At 45.5% G+C, this 17,592-nt stretch overlaps 1 protein-coding gene across 1 annotated transcript in view; it reads left to right on the top strand.

Moving 5' to 3' along the window:
• Positions 1-17,592, top strand: part of NSUN2 (NOP2/Sun RNA methyltransferase 2) — a 480,899-nt gene that overhangs the window by 219,848 nt on the left and 243,459 nt on the right. The window contains exon 11 of the mRNA XM_069219708.1: positions 9,874-10,004. Within this exon, the coding sequence (XP_069075809.1) occupies positions 9,874-10,004 (131 nt within the window). The remainder of the gene's footprint in view (positions 1-9,873; positions 10,005-17,592) is intronic.

Here is a 17,592-nt window from a genome sequence, read left to right on the forward strand (position 1 = left end):
CAAAGGCTTTTCAGGGTGGAGGTTCAAGCACTCCTTGTAAAAGGGACTATAAGACCCATCCCCTACCATCAGCAGGGCATAGCAGGGTACTCTGCAATTTCTAATAACCAAAAAGCATGGGTTCCTGAGACCTATTCTGAACCTCAGGCCCTAAATTGGCACGTTGAGAAGGCTAATCAGCGGGTCATCCTGTGGGAGGGGGTGTTACACCCTCCTCCCCGGCAGTCTTTTGTTCTGGGCCTCTTGAGAGCAGAAGGCTCTCAACCTAAGAGGCCAAAACCTTGTCTTGGGTGGTAGGCTGGCAGAAATCAGCCAGCAAGCCCACCAGAAGCTGGTAAGGTTTCAGGGGGTACCAAGGTGCTCTCTGGGTCCATGTATTGGTAAATCCAACACTGTCATCAGTGTGGGTTCCCCAATACAAGATGTTTGATACCAAACATCCCCAGCTAAGCCATCATGTAGCTGGGGAGCTTATATTGACCAGCATGTGTGTTTAAAATGGTTTCCTTGGCCACTTACTATGTCTGAGAATTGACAGAGACATAGCAGAGGAATATCTTCTTGTGCAGATATGTCCTCTCGTGGTATATAGCACCCTACCTTAGGGCTATAAGGCATGCTAGAGGGGAGACATATACATGTATTGCATGCAGTGTTGGGGGACATGACTCACAGGCTGTGTAAGGAAATGCCTCCTTGGCATGGTTACCCCCTGACTTTTTGCCTTTGCTGATGCTAGGTTTTGAATTGAAAGTGTGCTGAGGCCTGCTAACCAGGCCCCAGCACCAGTGTTCTTTCCCTAACCTGTACTTTTGTATCCACAATTGGCACACCCTGGCATCCAGGTAAGTCCCTTGTAACTGGTACCTCTGGTTCCAAGGGCCCTGATGCCAGGGAAGGTCTCAAAGGGCTTCCACCATGGAGACCCCTCACTCAGCACAGACACACTGCTTGCCAGCTTGTGTGTGCTGGTGAGAACAAAATGAGTAAGTCGACATGGCACTCCCCTCAGGGTGCCATGCCAGCCTCTCACTGCCTATGCAAGTATAGATAAGTCACCCCTCTAGCAGGCCTTACAGCCCTAAGGCAGGGTGCACTATACCCTAGGTGAGGGCACCAGTGCATGAGCACTATGCCCCTACAGTGTCTAAGCCAAACCTTAGACATTGTAAGTGCAGGGTAGCCATAAGAGTATATGGTCTGGGAGTCTGTCAAACACGGACTCCACAGCACCATAATGGCTACACTGAAAAATGGGAAGTTTGGTATCAAACTTCTCAGCACAATAAATGCACACTGATGCCAGTGTACATTTTATTGTAAAATACACCCCAGAGGGCACCTTAGAGGTGCCCCCTGAAACCTAATCCAACTACCCGTGTAGGCTGACTGGTTCTAGCAGCCTGCCACACTCGAGACATGTTGCTGGCCACATGGGGAGAGTGCCTTTGTCACTCTGTGGCCTGTAACAAAGCCTGCACTGGGTGGAGATGCTATCACCTCCCCCAGGCAGGAGCTGTATCACCTGGCGGTGAGCCTCAAAGGCTTACCCCCTTTGTTCCAGCACCGCAGGGCACTCCAGCTAGTGGAGTTGCCCGCCCCTCCGGCCCCGGCCCCACTTTTGGCGGCAAGGCCGGAGGAGATAATGAGAATAACAAGGAGGAGTCACTGGCCAGTCAGGACAGCCCCTAAGGTGTCCTGAGCTGAAGTGACTCTAACTTTTAGAAATCCTCCATCTTGCAGATGGAGGATTCCCCCAATAGGGATAGGATTGTGACCCCCTCCCCTTGGGAGGAGGCACAAAGAGGGTGTACCCACCCTCAGGGCTAGTAGCCATTGGCTACTAACCCCCCAGACCTAAACACGCCCTTAAATTTAGTATTTAAGGGCTCCCCTGAACCTAAGAATTTAGATTCCTGAAACTACAAGAAGAAGACTGCTGAGCTGAAAGACCCCTGCAGAAGAAGAAAAGAAGACACCAACTGCTTTGGCCCCAGTCCTACCGGCCTGCCTCCTGCCTTCTAAAGAAACCTGCTCCAGCGACGCTTTCCCAAGGACCAGCGACCTCTGAATCCTCAGAGGACTGCCCTGCTTCAAGAAAGACAAACTCCCGAGGACAGCGGCCCTGCTCCAAAAAGACTGCAACTTTGTTACAGAGGAGCAGATTTAAAGACCCCTGCAAATCCCCGCAAGAAGCGTGAGACTTGCAACACTGCACCCGGCGACCCCGACTCGACTGGTGGAGAACCAACACCTCAGGGAGGACCCTCCGGCGACTCTGAGACTGTGAGTAACCAAAGTTGTCCCCCCTGAGCCCCCCCAGCGACGCCTGCAGAGGGAATTCTCAGGCTCCCCCTGACCGCGACTGCCTGACTCTAAAATCCCGACGGCTGGAAAAGACCCTGCACCCGCAGCCCCCAGCACCTGAAGGATCGGAACTTCTGTGCAGGAGTGACCCCCAGGAGGCCCTCTCCCTTGCCCAGGTGGTGGCTACCCCGAGGAGCCCCCCCCCCCTTGCCTGGCTGCATCGCTGAAGAGACCCCTTGGTCTCCCATTGATTTACATTGGAAACCCGACGCTTGTTTCTACACTGCACCCGGCCGCCCCAGTGCCGCTGAGGGTGTACTTTTTGTGTGAGCTTGTGTCCCCCCCCGGTGCCCTACAAAACCCCCCTGGTCTGCCCTCCGAAGACGCGGGTACTTACCTGCTGGCAGACTGGAACCGGGGCACCCCCTTCTCTCCATTGAAGCCTATGCGTTTTGGGCACCGCTTTGAACTCTGCACCTGACCGGCCCTGAGCTGCTGGTGTGGTGACTTTGGGGTTGCTCTGAACCCCCAACGGTGGGCTACCTTGGACCCAATCTTAACCCCGTAGGTGGTTTACTTACCTGCAAAACCTAACAATACTTTACCTCCCCCAGGAACTGTGAAAATTGCACTGTGTCCACTTTTAAAACAGCTATTTGTGTTTTATGTGAAAAGGATATATGCTACTGTAATCATTCAAAGTTCCTAAAGTACTTACCTGCAATACCTTTCAAATGAGATATTACATGTCGAATTTGAACCTGTGGTTCTTAATATAAACTAAGAAAATATATGTTTGATGGCATATGTTGCTGCAGATACACATGTTTTGCACAGTCCGCTGCCTGGTGTTGGGCTCGGAGTATTACAAGTTGTTTTTCTTCGAAGAAGTCTTTTTTGGTCACGGGACCGAAGGACTCCTCCCTCTTCGGCTCCATTGCGCATGGGCGTCGACTCCATCTTAGATTGTTTTTTTCCGCTGTCGGGTTCGGACGTATTCCTTTTCGCTCCGTGTTTCGGTTCGGAAAGTTAGTCAGAATCTCGGAAGAAAGCGTCGGTATTGTTCCGTTCGGTATCGGGATAGTTAGGTACATCGACACCGATCATCGGAAGACTTTGGGGTAGCTTCGATTCCCCCATCGGGGCCTGGTCGGCCCGACCGCGTGCGACATCGAAGCCGATGGAACGGACCCCGTTTCGTTTCTGCCCAAAATGTCACAGTAAGTATCCTTATACAGATCAGCACTTGGTCTGTAACTTGTGCTTGTCCCCCGAGCACAAGGAGGATACCTGTGAGGCCTGTCGAGCCTTCCGGTCCAGAAAAACACTCCGGGACCGAAGAGCCAGGTGTCTACAAATGGCGTCCACGCCAACAAAACAAAGTTTCGACGACGAAGAAGAAACATTCTCGGTTCCGGAATCAGAATCCGGAGACTCCGACGTCGAACAACAGCAACAAACAGTGAGTAAGACGTCGAAAATTAAAACCATCGAGAAGACAAAAGCCTAGGGGACGCCACTGCCAACAGGCCATGGCTCGACCCATAAAACCGGCGACCCGTCGAAGGCGCCGAAAAAGGGCACGCCCATAGCGAAGACACCCGACTCCGGTCGAGGGACCGCCATGGAGCAACCTCGGAGCCGAGAGAGCGGCTCCGAGAGGCAAAAACAAGATGCCGGCACCGAAAAACATCAGCACCGAGACACACTGCCGAAAGCCACAAAAATTCTGTCGGTGCCGAAGCCGAAAAAAGATTCTCTCTCGGCGCCGAAAAGTTCCACACCTTCATCCTACACAGAGGAACAAGGAATAAGTGGCCAGATGCACAGATTTGGACAAGAGCTCCAAAGTGTAGAATCAGACTACACACAAAAGAGACTGTACATCCAGCAAGACACAGGGAAGATATCAACCCTTCCCCCAATAATGAGGAAAAGAAGGATCGGACTTCTCAAGGATGACGCACAACCACAAGCCAAAGTGGTTAAAAAAGTCACGCCTCCGCCCTCTCCACCACAACAGGCATCGCCGGCACAAACACCGCCACAAATGCACTCACCAGCGCAAACTACCATAAGTCAAGATAATCAGGATAAAGACGCTTGGGACCTATGACACCCCAGTGCCGGACAATGATCCCGATTCATACCCCACAAAGCCGTCACCGCCAGAGGACAGTACCTCATACTCGCAACTGGTGGCTAGGGCTGCAGAATTCCACAATGTCCAACTGCATTCCGATCCTATAGAGGATGATTTTTTATTTAACACCCTCTCGGCTACACATAGCCAATATCAATGTCTCCCAATGCTACCAGGAATGTTACGGCACGCAAAACAAATTTTTGAAGAGCCCGTAAAATCAAGAGCCATCACCCCAAGGGTGGATAACAAATACAAACCACCACCCACAGACCCAGTGTTTATTACTTCGCAGTTACCACCTGACTCCGTAGTAGTAGGGGCAGCTCGCAAGAGAGCAAATTCCCATACATCTGGCGACGCCCCACCTCCGGACAAAGAAAGCAGAAAATTTGATGCGGCAGGAAAAAGAGTAGCATCACAGGCAGCCAACCAGTGGCGCATCGCAAATTCTCAAGCGCTGCTGGCCAGATATGACCGCGCACACTGGGATGAGATGCAACTTCTCGTAGACCATCTTCCCCAGGAATACCAAAAAAGGGCGCAGCAAATAGTTGAAGAGGGACAAACGATCTCAAACAATCAAATCCGCTCTTCACTGGACGCAGCCGATACTGCAGCGAGAACAGTCAACACTGCTGTCACCATAAGGAGACCCGCTTGGCTCCGCACTTCAGGCTTCAAACCTGAAATCCAGCAGGCTGTCCTTAATATGCCCTTCAACGAGAAACAACTTTTTGGCCCTGAAGTGGACACAGCCATTGAAAAACTTAAAAAGGACACAGACACGGCCAAAGCCATGGGCGCACTCTACTCCCCGCAGAGCAGAGGCTCTTTTAGAAAAACTCCATTTAGAGGGGGGTTTCGTGGCCAACCCACAGACACCACCAGCCAACAAACAAGAACCACACCATATCAGGGTTCATTCCAAAGGGGAGGTTTCAGGGGATATAGAGGGGGTCAATTCCCAAGGAGTAGGGGAAGATTCCAGACTCCAAAAACACCTCCACCAAAACAGTGACTTTCAAGTCACACAACCCCTTCACTCAACACCAGTGGGGGGAAGACTAAGCCAATTCTACCAATCTTGGCAGCAGATTACAACAGACAATTGGGTATTAGCAATAATCCAACATGGCTATTGCATAGAATTCCACAAATTCCCACCAAACATCCCTCCAAAAACACGCAAAATGTCACCACAACATTTAGAACTTTTAGGACTAGAAGTTCAAGCACTACTGCAAAAGGATGCAATAGAGTTAGTACCAGTACAACAAAAAAACACAGGAGTTTACTCCCTGTACTTTCTAATTCCAAAAAAAGACAAAACATTAAGACCAATATTAGATCTCAGGACACTAAATACCTACATCATATCGGACCACTTTCACATGGTCACACTACAAGACATCATTCCACTGCTCAAACAGCAAGATTACATGACCACATTAGACCTAAAAGATGCGTACTTTCATATACCGATACACCCTTCTCACAGAAAGTACCTAAGGTTCGTATTCAAAGGAATACATTACCAATTCAAAGTGTTGCCATTCGGAATAACAACTGCACCAAGAGTGTTCACAAAATGTCTAGCAGTAGTAGCAGCACATATCAGGAGACAACAGATACATGTGTTTCCTTACCTGGACGATTGGCTAATCAAGACCAACACAGTACAAAAGTGCACAAACGACACCACATATGTCATACAAACCCTTCACAAACTGGGTTTCTCCATCAACTATACAAAATCACACCTCGTACCGTGTCAGACACAACAATATCTAGGAGCAACCATCAACCCATCAAAGGGAATTGCCACTCCAAGTCCACAAAGAGTGCAAGCATTCCACAAGGTAATAAGTGCTATGTTTCCAAACCAAAAGATACAAGCAAAATTTGTGCTAAAACTTCTAGGCATGATGTCATCATGCATAGCCATTGTCCCAAACGCAAGACTACACATGCGACCCTTACAACAGTGCCTAGCATCACAATGGTCACAGGCACAGGGTCAACTTCAAAATCTGGTGTTGGTAGACCGCCAAACATACCTCTCGCTTCTATGGTGGAACAGCAACAATTTAAACAAAGGGCGGACATTTCAGGACCCAGTGCCTCAATACGTTATAACAACAGATGCTTCCATGACAGGGTGGGGAGCACACCTCAATCACCACAGCATTTAAGGACAATGGGATGTACACCAAACAAAATTTCATATCAATTACCTAGAACTGTTAGCAGTATTTCTAGCGTTAAAAGCCTTTCAACCCATAATAACACACAAATACATTCTTGTCAAAACAGACAACATGACAACAATGTATTATTTAAACAAACAAGGAGGAACACACTCAACACAATTGTGCCTCCTAACACAAAAAATATGGCAGTGGGCGATTCACAACAACATTCGCCTAATAGCACAATTTATTCCAGGGATCCAAAACCAACTAGCAGACAACCTTTCGCGAGACCACCAACAAGTCCACGAATGGGAAATTCACCCCCAAGTTCTGAACAAGTACTTTCAAATTTGGGGAACACCCCAGATAGATTTGTTCGCAACAAAAGAAAACGCAAAATGCCAAAACTTCGCATCCAGGTACCCACACCGCGAATCACAAGGCAATGCTCTATGGATGAGTTGGTCAGGGATATTTGCATACGCTTTTCCCCCTCTCCCTCTCCTTCCATATCTAGTAAACAAGTTGAGTCAAAACCAACTCAAACTCATACTGATAGCACCCACATGGGCAAGACAACCTTGGTATACAACTCTACTAGACCTTTCACTAGTACCGCATGTCAAACTACCCAACAGACCAGATCTGTTAACACAACACAAACAACAGATCAGGCATCCAAACCCAGCATCATTGAATCTGGCAATTTGGCTCCTGAAATCCTAGAATTCGGACACTTAGACCTCACACAAGAATGCATGGAGGTCATAAAACAAGCTAGAAAAGCTTCCACTAGACACTGCTATGCATCTAAGTGGAAAAGATTTGTTTGCTACTGCCATACCAATCAAATCCAACCATTGCATGCCTCTACAAAGGACATAGTGGGATACTTACTACATTTGCAAAAAGCGAATCTCGCTTTTTCATCTATAAAAAATACACCTCGCAGCAATATCTGCTTACCTACAAACTACTCATTCATCGTCTCTATTTAGAATACCAGTTATTAAAGCATTCATGGAAGGGCTAAAAAGAATTATACCACCAAGAACACCACCAGTTCCTTCATGGAACCTTAACATCGTCTTAACAAGACTCATGGGTCCACCTTTCGAACCCATGCATTCCTGTGAAATGCAATATCTAACCTGGAAAGTCACATTTCTCATTGCAATCACATCCCTCAGAAGAGTAAGTGAAATACAGGCATTTACCATACAAGAACCTTTTATTCAAATACACAAAAATAAAATAGTTCTAAGAACAAATCCAAAATTTCTACCAAAAGTAATCTCACCATTCCATTTAAATCAAACAGTAGAATTGCCAGTGTTCTTCCCACAACCAGATTCCGTGGCTGAAAGGGCACTACATACATTAGACATCAAAAGAGCACTAATGTACTACATTGACAGAACAAAGCTAATCAGGAAAACAAAACAACTGTTCATAGCTTTTCAAAAACCACACATAGGAAATCCAATCTCTAAACAAGGCATTGCTAGATGGATAGTCAGATGTATTCAAACATGCTATCTTAAAGCCAAAAGAGAATTGCCTATTACACCAAAGGCACACTCAACCAGAAAGAAAGGGGCTACAATGGCCTTTCTAGGAAACATTCCTATGAGCGAAATATGTAAGGCTGCAACCTGGTCTACGCCTCATACATTTACTAAACACTACTGTGTAGACGTACTAAATGCACAACAAGCTACAGTGGGCCAAGCTGTACTAAGAACATTATTCCAAACTACTTCAACTCCTACAGGCTAAACCACCGCTTTTAGGGGAGGTAACTGCTTTATAGTCTATGCAAAACATGTGTATCTGCAGCAACATATGCCATCGAACTGAAAATGTCACTTACCCAGTGTACATCTGTTCGTGGCATTAGTCGCTGCAGATTCACATGTGCCCTCCCGCCTCCCCGGGAAGCCTGTAGCCGTTTAGAAGTAGATCTTAAATCTTAAACATTTGTACATTTGTAAATAATTATTATAAACTTTTTATGTACATACGTATTCACTCCATTGCATGGGCACTATTTATAGCAAACAACTCCATCCTCACCCTCTGCGGGGAAAACAATCTAAGATGGAGTCGACGCCCATGCGCAATGGAGCCGAAGAGGGAGGAGTCCTTCGGTCCCGTGACCAAAAAAGACTTCTTCGAAGAAAAACAACTTGTAATACTCCGAGCCCAACACCAGGCAGCGGACTGTGCAAAACATGTGAATCTGCAGCGACTAATGCCACGAACAGATGTACACTGGGTAAGTGACATTTTCGTTTTCTATAACAATACCTATTGGCCTGGATTTGTCTCTGAGTGTGTGTTCCTCATTTATTGCCTGTGTGTATGTACAACAAATGCTTAACACTACTCCTTTGATAAGCCTACTGCTCGACCACACTACCACAAAATAGAGCATTAGTATTATCTCTTTTTGCCACTATCTTACCTCTAAGGGGAACCTTTGGACTCTGTGCATACTATTCCTTACTTTGAAAAAGTGCATACAGAGCCAACTTCCTACAGGCTGTGTGCCCTGTCATGTTTTTTCACTTTTGTCTGCATCAAGACACACAGCCTGCCATAGCAGCCTGTCATGTGCTTGGTGAGGGGTCCCTTAGGGTGGTACAATTCGTGCTGCAGCCCTTAGGGACCCTCTTTAGCACCTAATGCCCTAGGTACCAGGGGTACTATTTACTAAGGACTTGCAGAGTGCTAAAGGATTTGCCAATTGGGGATACAATTGTACAGTTGAGAGAAAAGAATCTGGCACTGGGGGACCTGGTTAGCAGGAAGTCAATGCACTTTGCCTCGTAACTGATGTGATTTTGACAAAATGTGGGGGTAACCATGTCAAAGAGGCACTTTCCCGCAAAGCCTACCGATTTTCAGTATCCTTTACTATTTTTTTTTATTCCGCTTTTGCATAGCCATCTCTCAATACATCGCTTCATTGCTTGTTGCATTATCACCCGCCATGTGGGAAAAAAATCTTGACAATGAAGCCGATGACCATGAGCATTAACAGCAAGAGGAGGAGTGGTTATACCTCGTGACTCAAAAGACTTCCTAAAAGAAAAACAACTTGCACACATCTGGGCCCAACACTAGATGGCAGAATTATGCACAGCATATATATCTACAGCACTACAAGCCATGAACAGATACTTACAGGGTTAGTAATATTTTCCATTTACTTGTATTTGATAGATAATGACTAGAGATGAACAGTGGTTTGCTCAGTGGTCTGATGTGCCTCCAAGCCGGCACACTCAAATCCGTCCAACAATGTTCCCACCTAAGGATGAGGAAAAACTGAAGGCACTGAAACTAGAGCGTTGGTAAGTTTACATCTACTAGCAGTTTCCCATTTATTTAATTATTAATATGTATATTACCAGTTGGTGGACTTTACCCAGTGCCGATGTAGCTGTCCAATTCCTTTGCTGTCTGCATATTTTAAACAACTTTGTGCTCTAGAGTCACTCATGGTTTAAACAGTGCTTCCTTATAATTCTCCTATTGCAAAGATTGTTCCCCACTCACCTTGTGTGGTCAATTTCGCTTTTGTTTTATCCTTAGAAATACCCTGAAGTTACTCTTTGGGGATGAAGCATAAATGAATTAGCCACAGATTGCCTACAAAATATTCATTATGTAAAACTTTAACTACTTGCTGTTGTGATGCAATGTTTTACTGTAACATATTTGTTTACATCATTTACTTTGGCTCCCGGCCCTTTTTTTGCAGTGCTGATCCACTATTTTTTATACTCTACCACCACTTCATTTTTTTTAATCAAAGCCTATAAAACTGTTTGTCTCATTTCTGTTGTTTAGTCAAAGGATTATAAATGTGTTTAAGAGGGGAAATGCTATATTTAGCTTTCATGATACCGTGATGGTTCCTTTTGAGGATTAATAGGTAGCTCTTTACGTCTTCATTTATCCCTCCCCTTAAAATGTGGCCTGGCAAAGCATCAGTAGTTTTCTTCATGACCTTAACTGCTATGTCTATTGTGTTGAAGATGTGTTCAGGGACCTCATGAAAAGTTTTCATTTAGCACCGCAGCATTTGCTCACACTTGTTCATCTTGTGGTATTTTATCTCTCTCATGCTCTCCTTCCACTGGGGTTTCAGAACGTGGCTTAAAGAAAGCCTTTTTTCTTTCCTGCTAGCTACCACAGATTAGGTCATGCAGCATTGTCTAGACTTCTTAATAATTCAAGAAGGCCACATGCTTTCTAGACAACTAAAGAATATGTTTGAGTGCGATCTATTATCAATACTTTTTGCCCTGTGTCTTCTCTGGGCGGACAACCAAGTCTGTGGAATATCAGGGGGGCCAAGATTGAATGGGGTGGTCATACCCTTTCCTAATCCCAGTGCAGCAAATGGTGTCACCCAGTACTACTCCCCCTTACCTGAGGCCATCAGACAACCAAGCCTACAACGGCTGACTCAATAGCAAACAATGCATTTTGCCCTCTCATGGTGTCTTGCATGGGAAAGGGCAGGGCTCCACAGCCTGAACCCTGCAAGACTGGAGCACTCAGATGGTCTGGGCCACACAGTGCCTAGTTGCAGCAGACATGGCAAGGGGTAATATTGCTTCTGCCAAGACCCATGAGATAATATCACCATCATCCCATCCTTCCCGAGTAGGGAATTGAAACAAATGTTTGAAAATTATACCTGCGGTGGAAGCAAGGCATTAACACTGACTTGCCTCTGGTAAGCAAAAGAAAATGAAATTAAAATATATATGTAAACCCTAGTTAAGTCACTAAATTTGCAATGAATTGTGGTAGTTACCTGCCATTGAAGGCAGAACTAGTGACACTGAAGAGTAGTATAAGAGCAGGCCTGTTCTCTGTAAACGTGTGTGATGGGAAAGAGCGAGGTCAGTAGTTGGGGGGGTAATGGGGGTATATTTATGTGGCTATTTTTGTAAATACTGTCTACATTACCACATCAGGCCCTGCAGGACCCATAACTTAAGGTTACAGGAGGTATCTCAGTATGAAAACATGTTGCACTGATGTTATTCATGGACATTTTCCCTTGGAGGTATGGAGAAATTGTTAGGAATTGGGAAAATGGAAAATTGGTGATCAGTGTGCCCATCTCTCCCTTTGCTCTGGGTCGCTGGTAGTCAATTTATTTCCATTGACATCATGGAAACCCCAAAAGAACATTTCATGCGATGGTTAGCATCCATTACGTCATTTTGTTTTTTTGCTTTACTGTACGATTTATTCTTCCTTGGCAGACTTATTCTCTCTCATTTTCATGTATTGTTTTTAAAGGCCTTATTTCTCAGGTTTCGAACAGTCATGTGACCTTGTGTCCGGTGATGTGCATTTGTCTCATGCATGAGTCTTGGGCAAAAGTACAGGCGATAATCAACTAAGTTGTCCTGATTGATATTGAATTAACAGTAATTATCTGTCAGTTTTAGGCTAAATATTAATTTGAGTCTAGTAAGTCAGTGTTTGTAAATGGTAAGAACTATGCCTGATCAGGTTAATTTTTCCTACTTGATTATTGGTTATTTAATGTTGGCTTGAAGTTTCGATTCTGTTTTTTTTATTCTTAGTAATAGTGTAATTACAATTTACTTCTAACTTTTACTTGTGCCCCTGATGCAATGACATGACATGGCATGGACCGTTTATTACCTCCTTTCTGGCTGTTATATCCAGTTGCTGTTTTTTTGTAGCTAGCATAATGCAGTATACATACAATCCAATTCAATGGCCTATATTTTAATAATTACATTGTTGTTACTCAAGTCATGGGAAGCAACTGCTTCTCACCAGTTCTTACAAGAAAGTATCATGCGTTTCTCAGTATTTCTCTAGGTGATGTTTGTGAAATGACCTGCAAATTATTAAGCTCTTGACATTAGTGCATAATCGTTTTGTTTATTGCTGCCTTACCAGTCAACGACTACTTAAAACCAATCCTGAATATTACAGGTTACTCTAGCTTTTGTCATCCTGTGTTCTGATAGAGCTAGTTATGACATTTTACTAGGGTTTCCCAGCAGTACAACATGGAATAACTAAAGGAATTCTAGATCCAATGATCTTGGATTTCTTTAATTATTCCGTATTGTACTGCTGGGAATTCCTAGTAAAATGTAAAATTGACATTTTTGAAGGTTGATTGTTTCAGTTGATATAGTCTACTTTGTGACGTATAAGAGATTTTGTTTGGAAGTTTACGTTACCTAGTGTTCACCCATACAGAGTTACTGGTCTTTGCATATCCTTGTTTAAATTTGGGTGTCAAGGGTTGTGGAAAATTATGTAGTCCTACACGTTTTAGGTTAATCGTCATCAGCACTTTTCAGACTATGCAAGATCTGTGCCCTTAAGATTTGTGGCAGATTTTCCCATATGTATTTTGATGACTGTTTTCACATCGGGTAGATTCCAGGTTATGTTACTCATCAGCTTTCCTTTCCCATTTTGCCTTCATAACAGTGTTTGAGGACAAAAAATGAATAAATGCAAGCCTATTTTATTAACATTTAGTGTGCATTCATTCTATGCGTCCTAAACATGTTCCTCATTGCGTCGATTATCATCTGAGTGGGGGTGGACTGGGGGAGGATGCTCTTCCCCAGCGGCAGAGTAGCGGCCCCGTGAAATAGCCCTTAAACATGAATGATATGGGACTTCTTGTGATGCCGATAGTCGAAATGTTTTGAGGATTGATATAGAGCTTTGTACTGTTTTTGTATGTAAAATACCAATAAACAGATTTGATCCATAAACATGTTCCACATTTTCGTTATTTGCTTTGAGGAGAGATTGGTGTATTTTCCTCTCAGGTGCCTTTTCCTGTGGAGAGGAATTCACTCAGGAGTTCCTTCTTATGCTTCTACAGCCACACAACAAAAACACGTGGAAAGCAATTGTTTTGAGGAATATGAGGCCAAAACCTGCAGGACTGATTTTAGCCATCTGAAGTTTCTCTATCCTTATGGAAGAAAAAGTCGCCATAACCTTACTAGATGCCCCCAAAAAGGCCTTGTTGATGGGGCGTCCACAGAAGGCAAGCCTCCTCCTCACCTTCCACTACCTTGTCACTTCATGGCTTCCCCTTATTAACTTAGTATCCATCAACAGTCTATATAGACAGCAAGAGCCCCCATCACACTAATATTTAACAGCCTGACCAAAGCCACAGCACCATTAGTGACTGAGCCCGACGGCAGATCTCTTAAACATCTTCATTAGACAATTGTAATTTTTTTGCAGAGTGAACCTCTTGTAGATTTGCATGCTATAATTATTTCACTGCACGCCATTTCATGACAAGCTTCTTAAGATCACACATGGTGCGAGTCATTAACTCCCTTGCCTTAGATACCTAGGGCTGAAACTGAGGAGTATGCTCAACAAACGTCTGCAGGACAAGATATCAGTGTGAATGATGTAGATGATAATGACAGACTGGAGGTGAGCATGAATACCTTTTTGTAGGTGACAGTCCCACAAGTGGCTGAGAGGTACTGACACCCAGAAGTACCTCTGGCTCATTCTGTTTATATTGAAGTTTTACACTCGCATGAAGCGCCTTAGCAACATTATTCTTTCTCCCCTGACTGCTAAAGAACATATTTACCTCATGATTGCAAGGAAGGTCATACAGTGGACAACCCACTAGAACAGTATCCGATATCAAAACAGTGTAGAAGGACCGACACTCACCTTCTACCTACAACCCTATTTGAATCTTCTCTCGGAATATGGGGAGTCTTACACTCGTGAGGATAGGGCCAATTATACTTCTTAAAGTAAGCAATTGTGAGAGTGGGTTGAATGTAATGCTCCCGAAAAATACTTGATATAGGTTTAAGAATACACCATATTAGTTTCCATCAAATTTTTCTTTTTTTTCTCTTAAATATTTTTATCCTGTGGCCATCTTCCAAATTTAGAGAACTTAATAGTTAGCATCTTGCTAAGTTAAAATGTTTTGTCTTTTGGGTAGACTCCAATATAAGGTCTTCCAGAAGTTACTCAATTCGGGGCATAGCATCCATGTCCAGCATGTTAATTTACCTTTTTTTTTTTTTTTAGCAATTCTTTATTTTATTAGAGATTATTCCCTCCTTTGGGAATTGGCCACATGATTTGGTATGCTTCATCCAATCTCTTTTGGTTAGGTATAAAAATTATCCGATGATTGCTTGCAATCAGAATGCACCAGGTTAAGGGGAAACACCTGATGAATATCACGTATGCTCTATTTTGGTCAACAATAAGGGGGTTTCACCTTCGGATATTATATGAAATTAAACTATGCAGCTGTTTCTTTTTTAAATAACAGCCTTGGAAAAGCCAGACGAGACGGACATTAAAGAGGCTAAACATGTGTTGGCTGCAAATTGCTTCATAACATTATGTTCGATGGCATCTGTCGCTGTAGATACACATGTTGTGCATAGCCCGCCATCTGGTGTTGGGTCGGAGTGTTACAAGTTGTTTTTCTTCGAAGAAGTCTTTCGAGTCACGGGACCGAGGGACTCCTCCTCTTTGTCTCCATTGCGCATGGGCGTCGACTCCATCTTCGGTTGTTTTCTTTCCGCCATCGGGTTCGGACGTGATCCTTTCGCTCCGGGTTTCGGAACGGAAAGTTAGCTCAAAATCGGAAAATTACATCGGTATTGTTGCGTTCGGGATCGGGTTAGATAGCATCGACATCGCATCGATACGATAACATCTCCGTTGCCCTTCGGGGTAGTTTTCGATCCCCCGTCGGGGCCTGGTCGGCCCGACCGTGTGTGACATCGACGCTGATGGAACGGACCCCGTTCCGTTTCTGTCCTAAATGCCACAACAAATACTCATATACAGACCAACATTCGGTCTGTAACCTGTGCCTGTCGCCCGAGCACAGGGAAGAAACTTGTGAGGCCTGTCGTGCGTTCCGGTCCCGAAAAACGCTCCGTGACCGCCGAGCCAGAAGACTGCAAATGGCGTCCACGCCGACAGGACACCGAGATTTTGAGGAACAAGAAAGAGTAGAAGCCTTCTCGATCCATGAATCGGACTCGGACGAATTTGACGACCATGAAACAGTGAGTAAGACGTCGAAGTTAGCACATAAGAAAACTGACAAGGCCCAGGGGACGCCACTGCCATCAGGCCATGGCTCAACCCATAAACTCGGTGACCGACCATTGGCACCAAAGAAGGCCGAAATAGTGCTGAGATCGTCCGACTCGGGTCGAGACACAGGCACCCAGCCATCTCGGGACCGAGATAGTGCTGCCGGCAAAGATCCACGCCGAGATAGCGGAGCCAAAGCTGCTCGACGCAGAGACAGCGGCACCGAGGAGGATCGACGCCGAGAGGGGTCGACTCCGAAAAAGAGGAAAGTCGCCTCGGAGCCGAAAAAGAGTGTGGACATGGTTTCAGTGCCAAAACGACCCGCAACCGAGCCAACTACCGGTTCCTATTCAGAGGAACAATCACTGTCCTCTCAAATGCGAAAGCATAGATTCGAAGAGGATTTACAATCCACTGAGGTGGACCACACTCAAAAAAGGATTTTTATACAGAGTGGAACAGGGAAAATAAGCACCCTTCCCCCTATTAGGAGGAAGAGGAGACTGGAATTCCAACAAGGACAAACACCACAAACAAAACTGGTGAAGAAGGTAACTCCGCCACCCTCTCCTCCACCTGTGGCTCCCATTTCACCGGCACACACTCCGTCACATTCACAGGCTCACACCACCTTAAGCCAAGGTGACCAGGACCAAGATGCTTGGGACTTATACGACGCCCCAGTGTCGGACAACAGTCCTGAGGCGTATCCTACAAAGCCCTCACCACCAGAAGACAGCACAGCATATTCACAAGTGGTGGCTAGAGCAGCAGAGTTCCACAACGTGTCTCTACACTCGGAGCCTGTAGAAGATGACTTCCTCTTCAACACCCTCTCTTCCACACATAGCACCTACCAAAGCCTGCCTATGCTCCCAGGAATGCTAAGGCACGCAAAGGACATATTCAAAGAGCCTGTCAAAAGTAGGGCAATAACACCGAGGGTGGAAAAAAAATATAAAGCACCTCCAACAGACCCAGCTTTCATCACCTCACAACTGCCACCAGATTCGGTTGTGGTAGGGGCGGCTCGCAAGAGAGCAAACTCCCACACATCGGGTGATGCACCACCCCCAGATAAGGAGAGCCGAAAGTTCGATGCAGCCGGTAAAAGGGTCGCAGTACAGGCTGCAAACCAGTGGTGCATTGCAAACTCTCAAGCGCTCCTAGCGCGATATGACAGAGCCCACTGGGACGAGATGCAACACCTCATTGAGCATCTACCCACAGAACTACAAAAGAGGGCGAAACAAGTGTTTGAGGAGGGCCAAAACATCTCCAATAACCAGATACGCTCCTCCATGGACGCAGCGGACACGGCAGCAAGAACGGTTAACACGGCAGTAACCATCCGAAGGCACGCGTGGCTACGAACATCTGGTTTTAAACCAGAGATACAGCAGGCGGTGCTCAATATGCCGTTCAATGAGCAACAATTGTTCGGACCTGAAGTGGACAAGGCAATTGAGAAGCTAAAAAAGGACACTGACACTGCAAAAGCCATGGGCGCGCTCTACTCCCCGCAGAGCAGAGGCACTTTCAACACCTTCCGCAAGACAACCTTTAGAGGGGGGTTTCGGGGTCAATCCACACAACCCAGTACCTCAGTCAACACCGTCCACCTACCAGGGACAGTACCAAAGGGGAGGCTTTCGGGGCCAATACAGAGGGGGACAATTCCCTAGAAGCAGGGGAAAATTTCAAGGCCCCAAAACACCTACAAACAAACAGTGACTCACACGTCACTCATCCCCTCCACACAACACCAGTGGGGGGAAGAATAAGTCAGTATTACCAAGA

This window comes from Pleurodeles waltl, chromosome 2_2 (assembly GCF_031143425.1).
Source record: "Pleurodeles waltl isolate 20211129_DDA chromosome 2_2, aPleWal1.hap1.20221129, whole genome shotgun sequence".
In the NCBI taxonomy this organism is placed as follows: domain Eukaryota; kingdom Metazoa; phylum Chordata; class Amphibia; order Caudata; family Salamandridae; genus Pleurodeles; species Pleurodeles waltl.